Source organism: Microcaecilia unicolor, chromosome 4 (assembly GCF_901765095.1).
Source record: "Microcaecilia unicolor chromosome 4, aMicUni1.1, whole genome shotgun sequence".
Lineage (NCBI taxonomy): Eukaryota > Metazoa > Chordata > Amphibia > Gymnophiona > Siphonopidae > Microcaecilia > Microcaecilia unicolor.
Window position 1 is genome coordinate 248,522,270 of NC_044034.1, and position 13,330 is coordinate 248,535,599.

General features: G+C 42.8%; 1 protein-coding gene across 1 annotated transcript in view; it reads right to left on the reverse strand.

The window, feature by feature from the left end:
* Positions 1–13,330, reverse strand: part of MGAT4A (alpha-1,3-mannosyl-glycoprotein 4-beta-N-acetylglucosaminyltransferase A) — a 156,312-nt gene that overhangs the window by 85,940 nt on the left and 57,042 nt on the right. Inside the window, exons 4-5 of the mRNA XM_030201392.1 lie at positions 7,469–7,602; positions 184–230 (exon numbers count right to left, since the gene is read on the reverse strand). Of these exons, the coding sequence (XP_030057252.1) occupies positions 184–230; positions 7,469–7,602 (181 nt within the window). The remainder of the gene's footprint in view (positions 1–183; positions 231–7,468; positions 7,603–13,330) is intronic.

A 13,330-nucleotide genomic window follows, 5' to 3' on the forward strand; every position in this document is an offset into this window, starting at 1 on the left:
TCCTAATTTCTTGGAACAAACCAGAAAACAAGCAGCTGATAAGATAAAGTTGGTGAACATTTTCTAACATAATATGGAAGTTTACATTCATTCATATCACAATAATATAAACTACTCTGAAGCCTTACTGGGGGAGAAGTGGTACAGAAATGTAGAGATATAAAAATATATGTTTAAACTTACTCTTTTTCCAGGTTTCCTACAACAGTATGGACATATTCAAGGTCTGTCTATAAAATAATAAAATAAATATTTTGGAACTGTCCCAGTACACAAAAAATAATTGCTATGTAAACTACAAAATGAAATGACTCAGACACAAATACGTAAAATGTTACAGGCAAAATGAAAAGCAGCAAACATATTAAGTGTAGGAATAAGGCATCTTACACTAGTTATATATATCGTCAACAGCCACTGTGTATACTGCACACATGGATACGGGAAAAGTTTCATAATAGGGCTGAATGAAAAAAAATGTTATTTTATACAACCTACACGCACTTTCTGCCTTAAATATATCCATGTTGTTTGGTTTACATATTGATTTATTTTTTTAAGCTTTCCAGAGCAGTCATCATAGTTGCATAGACATATGTGTACATTAGAAGCATGGACGGTAGATCCTGAAGACACTCAGACTGCCAGAGATAAAGAACACTGTCATTCCAAGTCTCACGAAAGGTCAGTACTTTATATATGCTGTATCACATACCAGTACAGTCCATAGGAGTAGGGAAGGGATGTAGGACAACCAATCCAAACAGGACTCCAGAGATAGGCTAAAAAAAATATTTATTGCCAAAAACTAGATACAATGGACTTGACGCGGTCCCGTGTTTCGGTAGTGATATGCCTGCTTCACGAGTCAGTATCTGTATAAACAGAAAACCTTGTTCCACAACAAAGGTATGTTCGAGAGAAAGTTTGGCGCTGTTGCATTTGTTTATATAGACTTCAGTACTGGTGGCTTTGTGCCATATCTTTGTTGTGGAACAAGGTTCACTGTTTATACAGATACTGTAACATGGGACCGCATTGAGTCCATTGTTATCTTGTCTTTGGCAATAAATGTATTTTTCACCTGTCTATCTCTAGAGTCCTGTTTGGACTGTTTGTCCTACATCCCTTCCCTACTCTTTTAGACTGCACTATTTCTTTCCAGGAAACCCTTCTTTGTTTTGTGAGGTGTTCACATACCAGTACACCAACTAAAACCCTGTAACTATTTTTAATGCCACTCAAAACTCATACTTGTAGGCAGCAGAGGTAAGATGGACCACTGGGATCATGGCCTAACCAATACTTTACCCAATATTGCATCAATAACTACATAACTTAGGGGCAAGGGCTGGAGACTGTTGGCTACTCCAAAGAAAATGGTGTTTCACTGTCCCTGCTTGTAACAAAAGTGAATTCATTTGATCAGAGCACCTAATACTGTAAAATCTGAAGAGTTAGCATAACATTTAGGTATCAAACATATAAATGGCAAGAGGCGTACTCACTCGCAAATGCGCAGTAGAGACCCTCTCTGTCCCGCCCCCACGTCAATACGTGATGACGGGGGCTTGACAGAGAGGGAACCTGCGCACCTGCGAGTGAGGGAACCGCCGTCGCCACCGCTCCCCCCTCCCAGGGTTGCCGCTACTGCTCCCCCCACCCACCCGGAGTCGCCGCCGCCGCCGCCCACCCTCCACCCGGGCACCTGGCTTCACTATTCAAACCGCCGGAACGCAGCATACAGCTCATCTGAGCTGCCGTAACGCCGTTGGCCTTCCTTACCTGCCTGTGTCCCGCTCTCGCCGACGTTACGTCACACGAGGGCGGAACACAGGCAGATAAGAAGGAAGGCCGATGGCAGCTCAGATGAGCTGTGTGCTGCGTTCCGGCGGTTTGAATAGTGAAGCCAGGTACCCGGCCCGGGTGGAGGGGTGGCGGAGGGGACTCCGGGGGGGGGGGGGGGCGGCTCCGGGAGGGGGCCTTTCAACCCCCCCCCTCCTTTACTAGCCCGTTTTACGGGCTCAACGGCTAGTATCAGCATAAAAGACTAGCCTACTGATGCATTTGATCTATGAATGCCAACATGAAAATATTTAACAGGAAAACAAGTAAGCAAAAGTTAAAGATCCTATTTGTAAAGGGAGGTCTAAAGTTCCAGTATTCAGAAAATTAAAAGTTTTGTTTCACTGCACGTTTGTGAATTCCAGCATTGCATCATCACACAGGGCTGTCTCGGTTCTTTTAACAGTGTAAAAAGAAAACAGCTCTGATAGGAGGGAGGGAGGGTTATGTGAAGGACTTCTAGACTGCTATCCAAAGAAAATACCCACTGTATGTAAATATTGCTTCATCTAAGAAACTGATAAAGACAGCATATAAAGGCCATATGGCCCATCCAGTCTGCCTATCCAAATTATCCGCTATCTCTTCTTCCCCCTAAGAGATCCCACAAGTCTGTCCTATTCTTTCTTGAATTCAGATAGTCGTCTCCAACACCTCCACTGGGAGGTCATTCTACACATCCACCACCCTTTCCTTAAAGGAAGGAATAACAACAAGCTGTGAATATATGGATTAGAGTCCATGTCACTGGTTTGCAAATCTTTTTCATAGAGGTTTACCTTAAGTGAGTTACCAATGTAGCCACTGCTTGTACACTGCAAATCTTGATATTACCCTCTATGGACCTACCTACTTGGGCATAAGTGAGGAAATACTTCTTTACAGAAAGGGCAGTGGATATGTGAAATGACCTCCTGATGGAGGTGGTGGTGATGAGAACTGCATCTGACTTCAAGAAAGGATGGGACACACATGTAGGATCTCTTAGGAGGAAGAGGAAGAGATAGTGGATAATATGGATGGGCAGACTGGATGGGCCTTATGGCCTTTAACTCCTGTCTTTGTTTCTTACATAAAGCAATATTATTTACCTATAGTGGGTATTTTCTTTGGACAGCGGAATAGAAAATTTTTTTTTTAATTCCTTATTAGAAAGCCAAAAGATCATACAAGCATAAAAACAGTCAAACATAAGAACAACAAAGAAACACCCATCCCATCCCTCCCACTCCCCTGAAAGCAGGCTAGAAGTATTTTTTTCATAACCCTCCCTCCCAAGCATGATAGGAGTTCCACACGTGAAGACATTCCAGCTATAAATTTAAATTGCCTTTATCGTGAAAAAGAAACAAAAGCAGCAGACTGTTGGCAACATGCCCTTCTCAATCTTTTTTCTCTTTTAAACAAAGGCAACCTGGAAATTACAAAGTAATAGGCCCTGAGAAAGATGGAATTGGATTCTAAAAAGAATACTTTATTAGGATCAGCCCTTGAACTTAGGAATAATTTTCCTGCTGGGTATAGAAAAACCACCCTAATGTTAAAAAACAGTACAGAATGGGGCTGGAGGAGATTGTTCTATCCTTGGCTGCACAAGAAAGGTACCTGGTTACAATATCTATTCCATAAGATGAGGCATTACAAGTTATCAACATGACTCTTGAATCACGTCCTAGACCTCTAGATGTCCTGACGGAGTTTTTGATGGAATTAGCAGAACTAGCCTTGCGTAGGAATTTTTTGTTTCAGCATGATTTTTTTCAACAGGTATCCAGGGTAGCTATGGGGGCGTCATTTGCCCCTTCTGTGGCCAATTTATATATGGCCCGTTTTGAGAGCAATAGGTTGTCAAACTCTCAATTTGAAGACTCTATTTTATTATGGAAACGTTACATCAATGACATTCTTGTATTATGGAGAGGAGATAACCTTTCACTTTCCCGATTTGTGGAATGGTTGAACTCCCTGAATTCTGCTTTACAATTCATTTGTGAGAGCTCGATGACTTGTATCCAATTTTTAGATGTGAAGATAGAACTGAGAGAGGGAAAGTTTCATACGAAGGTTTTCAAGAAACCAACAGACAAGAACACTCTTTTGCAATACAAGAGATGTCATCCTCGCTCTTTGAAAAATAGTCTCCCATTCTCCCAATTTTACGATACAGGAGAATTTGTACTGATGTGGAGGATTTTAAATAGCTATCTAAGCAATTAGCAGATTCCCTACATCAGCGAGGCTGTCGATGGTGTTGAAAAAATCTTACACTAGAGCTCGTTACAATAGAGATCTTCTGCTGATCAATAAACCGATAGTGAAAAAAGACAAAAAAGAAACATTTGTCATTAGATACAAGATGGGTGGGGAAGAGGTGGCAAATATTATCCGGAAAAACTGGGATATCGTTCAGTGTCATGATGTCTGATCTGCAAATAGCTTTCTCCAGGGATCACAACCTTAAATAAAGTTTATGCCCTGTAGACGTAGTTAGAAGATTCATCTTAGAAACTGGGGCTCTTAAACCTTGTGGGGCATGTATGTTGTTTTTTTTATTTGTACCCCGCGCTTTTCCACTCATGGCAGGCTCAATGCGGCTTAGGTACTTATTTGTACCTGGGACAATGGAGGGTTAAGTGACTTGCCCAGAGTCACAAGGAGCTGCCTGTGCCTGCAGTGGGAATTGAACCCAGTTCCCCAGGACCAAAGTCCACCACTCTAACCACTAGGCCACTCCTAGTTGAATGTGATGAATTTTTGAATCCAATTGATGGGAAGACTTATAAGCTTAGACATCTTACTACATGTAGATCTGATCATGTGGTATATGTTCTTCAGTGCCCATGCAGAAAACTGTATGTGGGTAAAGTAGATAGACACTTACGCTCACGGTTGAGTGAACATAAATCCTGTATTTCTACTTTAAAATTGGGAGCTCCTTTGGTAGCTCATTGCAAAGAATCCCTACATGGTTTTGACTCGCTAAAATGCTGTGCTATTGATTGAGTTAAAGACCACATATGTGGAGGAGATAGTAGTAGAAGACTGCTACAGGTAGAACAGCGATGGATCTACCGATTGAAAACGATGGAACCTCGGGGTCTGAATTCTACTATGCACTGGGCTGCCTTTATCTAATTATGTTTTGCTCAGACATTTATATATATCATTTTTTTAGATTTTTTTTTTAGATAGATGTCCTTGTTATTAAGTGATAGCCGTTGTTCAGCCATGGAGCCTTAATTAATGATGATGTATCATCTCTGGATTGGACAAAGTTTTTTTTTTTGATTTTCAAGAAGTCTTTATTAACCATCACAACATAACATATGGACGAACAAAGTTTTCAAGTCCACCTTGTCCTGTCCAATCGTTGTGAGTGGGTGCAAGGAAGCTTGCTCTCTAGCATTAGAAGTTAGAATTAACATTGTGTCTATTTGTTACAATCAAGAACCCTTTGGGATTGTGCATCAAGTCATTTGGTTTGTTTTATTTTCCAGCGCCTTAAATTTTGAAGTTTTGCGGTGTGGTTCCCTGAAGAAGCAGAGCGAAACGGGATCATTGAGACCGCACTTGAATTACTACACAAGCTGGAACCTACCATTTTAGATGCAACTGGACAAGGAGAAAAGATAAGTCCCCTTAATTTCATCTATCTGATATGTAAAAACGTTGATACATTAGGACGTTGATTAAGAAGTTCCTCCTTTGTTCTGGCGAAGAAAACAAACTCAATCACAATAAAAGAAAGAAAGGGACTTTTTTTGTCAATGATTACTTTTTTACACTGTGTGCAATTGACAAATGAGTTTATGCCGCAGTTTGATGAGACTTTTTTCCCCTTAACCTATATAGATACCCTTTAACTGCATGTGAGGGGCTTGAGATTATCAATATTAGCAAACAGTGAAACTGATCTGGGTTGATTGTTAATAATGACTAAGCAACAAAAAAAGTGCCCTAAGTGACCAGATGACCACAGGAGGAACAAAGGAATGACCACCCCTTACTCCCTTCCAGTGGTCACTGACCCCCTCCCACCCCCTAAAGATATGAAAGAAACAGTTACGTACCAGCCTCTATGACAGCCTCAAATATTATGGCCAGCTCTGTTTGAGCAGCAAGAAGGTCTCTGGAGTTGCATAGTGATGGATGCAGTGCACTGTGGAGAAGGGGACCCAGGTCCATTGTCCACTCTATTACACTTGTGGCTGAATGTGTCAGTCCCCCCCCCCCCAAAAAAAAAAAATCTACTGTACCCACATATAGGTGACAACTTACAGCCATAAAGACTACTGTAGTGATGTATAGCAGTAACATTTGGGTGGATTTTGGAGGGCTCCTCATACAATATAAGGGAGTAAGGGTGAGATATGTATCTGGAAGCTTTTATGTGAAGTCCACTGCAGTACTCCCTAGGGTGCCCCACTGCTCTTCTGGGATGTCTGTGTGGCCAGTCTAACATAAGAACATAGGATACTAGGCTAAATGGATACCCAGTATGGCTATTCTTGCTTCCAACAGTGGCCAATCCAGGTCACAAGTACCTGGCACAAACCCAATTAGTGGCTAAGAATGCCGACTCCTCTTACATCCCAGTGGCTTGATTTTTGTGCGTTTTTTACTTAGACTTTTTTCCAAAAATGGATCACAAAAAAAACAAAACAGAGCATAAAAATATCTAGCAAGTGGTCATTTAAAAAAAAAAAAAAAAAAAAAAAGTTTTGATATGTCAAAAATCACTATGAGGCTTATTTTCAAAGCACTTAGCCTCCCAAAGTTCCATAGAAACCTATGGAACTTAGCCTCCCAAAGTGCTTTGAAAATATGCCTCAAAATTCACCACCTGGATTCCGGATGTTTTGAGAAAAAAAAGTCCAAAGTTAGACTTGGCCATCACATCGAAAATGCTGTAAACCGATTAAAAATAACAAAGTTTAGGGAGAGAGGGAGGAAGGGATGGGGGAGGGGGGAATTTAAAGTCCGAATGGTAAGCGGTAGGCCTGATTGCAGAATGTTCGGGCTATGATTTGCTTGCTATAAATGCTGTCTACTTCATTAACAGTTGGAAATATCATTAGAATGAATATTGTATGGGAGGGAGGGAGTGGGGGGGGGGGGGGGGGGGGGTTTGAAACAAAGGGGGGGGGGGGAAATTGGATGATAATAGGCATTACTGTGGACATCACAATTGTACGGTTCTTTGTAATTATTTGCATAGCCATTCCAAAGGCTGCATATTTTGCTGTGTCATCACTAAAATGTTAAACCATAAAATAATATAACTGCCAGTATATATAATGGTATGAGTTCCTTTGATGACATTATGTATCTGTGTTCCTTTTTGAGAATTGTATCTACTCATTTATGCTATCAAGTTTCAATAAAAAAAAGATTTAAACATAAAAATAACAAAGTTTACAATCCTGCTTTTAGGCCTTGGTGAACATACTGACTGTGATAAAGGATATTTTAAAACAATCAGAGAAGACTATAAAAGTTGAATGAGGAATATATACGACAGTGGTTGCATGGGTGTTTTTGTGCACTTGAAACCACAAACCTTTGTGCACTAGCAAATTAGGCAAGAATAACATGTTAAATAAACAATTAACTGATTTAATACCTCTCCAATGAAGACAACTATAACACAATCCAGTTTCTCTTCCGGTGACAGTTTATCAATGAGAGAATGGAGTGTCTCTGTAAGGTAAGACTTTATTTTCCTTTTCACGGTAGGAATTCCCATCACAACTGAAACTAAAAAAAAAAAAAATAAGAGAATATACACAAGCAACTCAAATGCACACAACCAGGTAAAAAAAACTGGCAACTAGATACAATTGTAACAAGTGTCAAGTTACTTTTAGAACACAGTAATTTGTGTGCCAGCCAAGGTAAAATGTACTCATACCCATTTCCTTTCCTTGACTCCTGCTAGACCAGTCCAGTCAAGTAGTTCTGTCTCTTTCCTACAGAAAATGGAGGCACTGCATTATTCCAGTGACATCACTGGTATAAGGGCTGGTGCAAACTGCAGTTCTCCAGTATGCCACTACCAAAGTAGATGAGGTCCAAAATTCCACACATCAATCTGGTCCCATCTAACCTCTACAGCTATATAGATTACCTCTCAATAAAAAAAAACTATACACCAGAAAGAGGAAGAGAGCAGACTGAATCCAAGAGAACTCTAGTGCAGTTTTCTAGGGTGGGTCTTGGACTGGTCTAGCAGGATTCAAGGAAAAGAAATGACAAGGCATGAATAAAATTTCACCTTCCTTTTCATCCATGCTGGACCAATCAAAACAAGTAAGATGTATTAAAGCATTACCCATGTAGGAGAGGGATGACAAGGTCCCCTGAAGAACTGCTCTGTCAAAGGCTGAATCAGCCCTCACGAGCGAATCAATCTTGTAGTACTTCACAAATGAAGCAAGAGATATCACCACCATCATGTGGAGATGGCTCATTCCCCCCGGGCTGTTGGGCCAGAAGCTAATAGCTTCTATAAGTATAGTACCTCAAACAAAGTGGACTCCCTCAATGGCATCTGTACTTTCATTCGTTATTGAGATTTGGAGACCTCCTGGCCTCTTTACGCAGCCCCTGAAAAAAGAACAGACAATCTATGAGATGACAGGAATTGGGGACCTCAACAGCGTAATCAGAACTCTCTAGAAGGACCAACATTAAGAAACACCATGCTGTGACTGCCTATACACTATAAAGGCTGACAACACCAATGCCCGATTCACATGAATTGACATGTTTTTTTTTGGGAGAAAATAGGCACCTCGCTCCAGGGACTGCCTCATCCATATTGGGCAAGTATGGATCTCAGCAATGCATGGTCTGCAACTCCAACACCCACCTTGCCAAGGCATGGGCCAACAGGAATATCACCTTTTCCTTGGTAGTAATCTTTGGGAAGGAGGACCTGCTAAAGCATTCAGAACCAAGGAGAGATCCCACTGCAGAAGACCATACCTAAATGTAGGATGCAGGTGTTCCACTCCATGAAAGACACATAAAACATATAGCTACACCACCAATGAGACCTTGCCCTGGTAGCAAGCCAGGGCTGCCACCTGGATCTTCAAGAAATGAAGCACCATACCCTGTTACATTCCAAGACCCCAGTAACCTGTGCCTGCCCTGGAGAAGACAAGTGCTCTGCACACCACTGTAGGAGGACACGCTGGACTTGAACATAGGCCAGAGAGGACAACCCTTTCTGAGCCTTTGAGATGATGGAAATGGCTGAGGCTGAATAACCATGCTCCCTTAAGGGCCTCCTCTCAAGGGTCAACTGTAAGCAAGAAGGGAACAGGATCCCTTATTTTCTCTAGATCCTACTTCAGCAGCTCCGCCCAGGGCATGGTCAAGGTAGGCTCAACCCAAGGATGAAACTGGTCTGCAGAGCATGGGAATAGAGGCCAATCTGGAAAAACTCAGAACACCAGAAGAGAGTGACACCTCAGAAATACCACCAGGAGTTGAAATGCCACAGCACTCAGCTCCCACTCCTCTGGATCCAACAATTTTAGCGGAGAAAATCCACCAGAATATATTCCATTTATGACCTTGGACAGCTACAGATGCCTGTGGCTTAAAGGGCTATTGCTGCATTACAGAGGCTTCCTTGCTTGAAGATGTAAGCCATTTCCAAGGTACTGTCCATCACCTGGGCCACCTTCCTCTGCATCAAGGGGAGGAACTCTAGTAGTGCAAGATAAAATGCTCTTACCTTCAGGCAACTGACACTGCTCCTGTGCCACTTGGTCTAAGTGAATGCTCCCCAACCCTGGAGACTCATATCAGGGGACACCATCAGTCATTCTTGGGGTCAAGGGCCCCCCCACCATGCAGGTGTTGAACTGCCTCAGTGCACCAGAGAGGGAAGGCCAGACAAGAAACTTCTGTGACCAAGAGGCCCAGCAGAAGAGCAAGACCAACTAGAGAAGGAATATGTGGGCCCTCACACACAGAACTATTTCTATGATACCTGCCATAGCGAACAGCAGCTGCTGATACCCACAAGCCTGAAAAGTCCCTTGAGCATCCAAGACCCAGGAAGCCAGAACCTCTGCTCCAAGGAAGGAACACTGCCCTCCATCCTGATGTCAAAGCAGACCCACAGATATTCTAGCTGCTGCGAAGGTGCCAGCTAACCCTCAACAAACCACCACCCAGCCTAATCTAGAGAATGACCTCTGTCATGACCCTCCTTAAATCCTCCTTCGAACCAGCTCTCAGAAGTCGAACATACCAGTAAATATGTACTCACACTGCTCACTTGCAAAGGTGGGCCACTACCACCTCCAAAACCCTGGAAAAGTGCAAGGCACAGAGGTGAGATCAAAGGGCAGAGGCCAACTTTTCAGGGAATCTGACTGGAGGAGCCACCTGTGATGCGAGTAAAGACTATGCAGAGAAGGCCAAAGCTAGTTTCAGGGATCCAAGAACTTATCCCATCAAACCAAAGGTGCAGACTGATTGCAGGATGTCCATCCAGACCCATGGACTCTTGAGGGTGAATTAACCTTAAGAATTCTATGTGGTCAACACCCCCTTCTTCTGGACTACAAAATAGACAGGATAGTGCCTCTTCCTACTTAGGATGGGGTACGGACTCCACTAAACTCAGCTGCAGCAAGGCTGTGTACATTCCACAGCCTGTATTTTGTGGTAGACTGCCAGGGGACTCCATACCATTGGAAAATAGCACTGCAAGTTCAAACCTCCTGCATCCAGTGGTCAGATGCAAAGTGGACCTTGGCCGCTGCAGTCTTCAGGGCGTGCCTGAGCAAGCTCCTCTTCAGGGGCTGCTTGCTTCTGGGAAAGGTTCTGGACAAGCAGGTAAAAGACTTGGGCAAAAAGCCAGGCTACAGCATTCCAAGAGGGCCATCACCAGGCTGCAGCCTGAGCTTCCGATGGTAGGTCCTACCCAAGAATGGGTTGCAGGTCTGCTTTCTCCTCCTGGGAGGCAGCTGGCTTCTAACATGAGGATCACATGTTGGCTTAGGCCTGTTAGTGAATCCAAGGCTCCCATCTTGCATCTCCAAGAGACCAGACTGACCCTCAATGGAGTTCCTTCCAAGCTCCTGTACAGGCTGAGGGAAGGGAGCAAAGTCTCTAAGCCTAGTGGCTCCACACATAGGAAGGACTTTTTTTTTTAATTCACCTACAGGCCCAAGCCAACATGTGATCCTCAGGCTAGACGATGGATAGTGTGGGAGGGGTACCCAAATGCCCTCCCCCCCCCCCCCCCCTTGCTGGCAAGGGTCCTATGAGACTCTGAGTCTAAAGCCTGGGGCAGCAAAAAGATTGACCATCTTCTAGCTCAACTGGAGTAACGTCTGTGGACCGAATTTCTGGAGCAAGGCAGAAGTTCACTGAATGCACTTTGGGGAGCTAGGCCTAAGACTTACTGCACTAGCCTAGATCCTCCTTTACCATCTGTTGAAGGCAGGAAAATACTGGAGAATTCTAGAATGCACAAGCTCTTTTACCAGTATGTCACTGAATAGTTCAGTTTCTCTGCTTCCAACTGCGGGTAGGAAAGGGACACAACCCGCTTGTCTGGACTGGTCTGGACTAACATGGACAAAAAGGAAATAATTTCTTGGCAAAATGTATTAGTGATTTCATTGCAACTCCCAACACCTTGAGGGCTGCAAACTGGGTTTTCAAGGTATCCTAAATGAATATGCATAACAGATCTGCAGGTATGCTACCCAAAAAACTCTCAGTAATACAGTAAATGGCAACAGATAAAAGACCTGCATGATACATCCACTCTGCCAAACAAAGCGGCTAGAGCAACACCCACCACTATGCTCAGGTTATAGTCTTTCATGATTAAACACCAATTAGTAATTTGCTATTATGCCAACCACATACAGGCAGTTAAATATGATCCAGTCTTGGAACAATACATGTTTAAACCAAAAGTTTTGCTAACCGTATTTAACTTGCTAATTTCTTTTTAATAAATTTTCTCAGCTATCAGCAAACTTACAACTTTTATCTATTCAAATGTCACATCTCCCCTCCCAAGTCCACTAAACAATACTTCCCCCTCCCCACCTCCAAAGTGGTTGAATATTAGGGCTGGGATATATATTTAACTTGCTAATTTCAACATTTAATTGACATCCTCTCTCTTTGGATATGTACAGCATTGTCACTCATAGCATGTGATATTAAAGTGATATACAACAAGCAGATTTGATCTTCACCTGTCTTTTGCCATCTGTGGGACACAGACCGCCTGTCCAGCACTGGCCTTAGTTCCTAACTACTCTTGTCCAACATACAGCCATGTTTTCCTTCCATCCTCTTTCTATTTAGGCATTTCCCGTGCTCATCAAGCATATTTATTAGAAATATCTGGAAAACTCAATCAATATGCAGCTCTTGAAGACTGCAGGTTCCGCACCATCATTTTAATGAGAATATAAAATAAATAGTTTCATTGTCCCCATTTTCTGTGGGACAGGTATCCGCAAAATGTCTTAAAATGCTCTGACTAAAGTTTCCATAACAAGGGTGGGCAAGTGTTTAAAGTTTATGTTAACAAAGTATGAAATAATCTCATCTTTATGTACCTCATTCAATAGAAAAAGGAAAACACAAGGAGGAGAAAATCCAAAACCTCATGAGAATACTTAGGAGTATTCTGAATATCCACAAAAAGTGTACGTTTTGTACCATATGCTTTTAGATCTTGTGTGATCTCACTGGAAAAAAAGCCTATAAATCCCTTCATACATGGCAGAGAGCCTAGATGCAATATCAAAAGTATCATAGGTGCCCCTAGCTAGATATGTCCTGCACGCCAGCTGCTTCTTGGCGAACTGGCAAAGTTCTGCAACCTACTCCTGAGGGAGAGAAGTCAAGAGACTTGAGTACTGTGCACCAGAAACTTCAAGCAAATGCTCATATAGAAATGGTAGCATCAAGGCCTCCCAAACTAGTCCAGAGTCCGGGCTTCTCTACCTGGGACAGGTAGAGGGCAGATTAAGTTACCAGGTAGTGGTGAGGCAATTACGCCCTTTTGAATCCGGAAGCTTTTTGGATATAATATGTATCCACCTTCTTTGACCTGACCTGCACCGAGGGTAGATCCCCAATTCTTCATCAGTGCATCCTTCAGGATAGGGTATAATGTCTGAGACCCTTTCCTTGGGAGGAGATTCGTAGTCCAAGACTGATAGCATCTCAGCCCTCTTCGATGCCTGCACACTCCCAGTGGTTGATAGTCTGGGAAGTCATCAAGGTCAATGTTTCCAGTGCTGTTGATGGATTGGTCTTTGAGGAACCAAAATGTTTCTCTTGCTGGACCTGACATGCTGAGTCCTCAATTGCATTTTTAAATATTTTGGGGTTTCTGCCAGGTACTTGTGACCTAGATTGGCCACTGTTGGAAACAGGATACTGGGCTAGATGGACCACTGGTCTAACCCAGTATGGCTAATCTTAT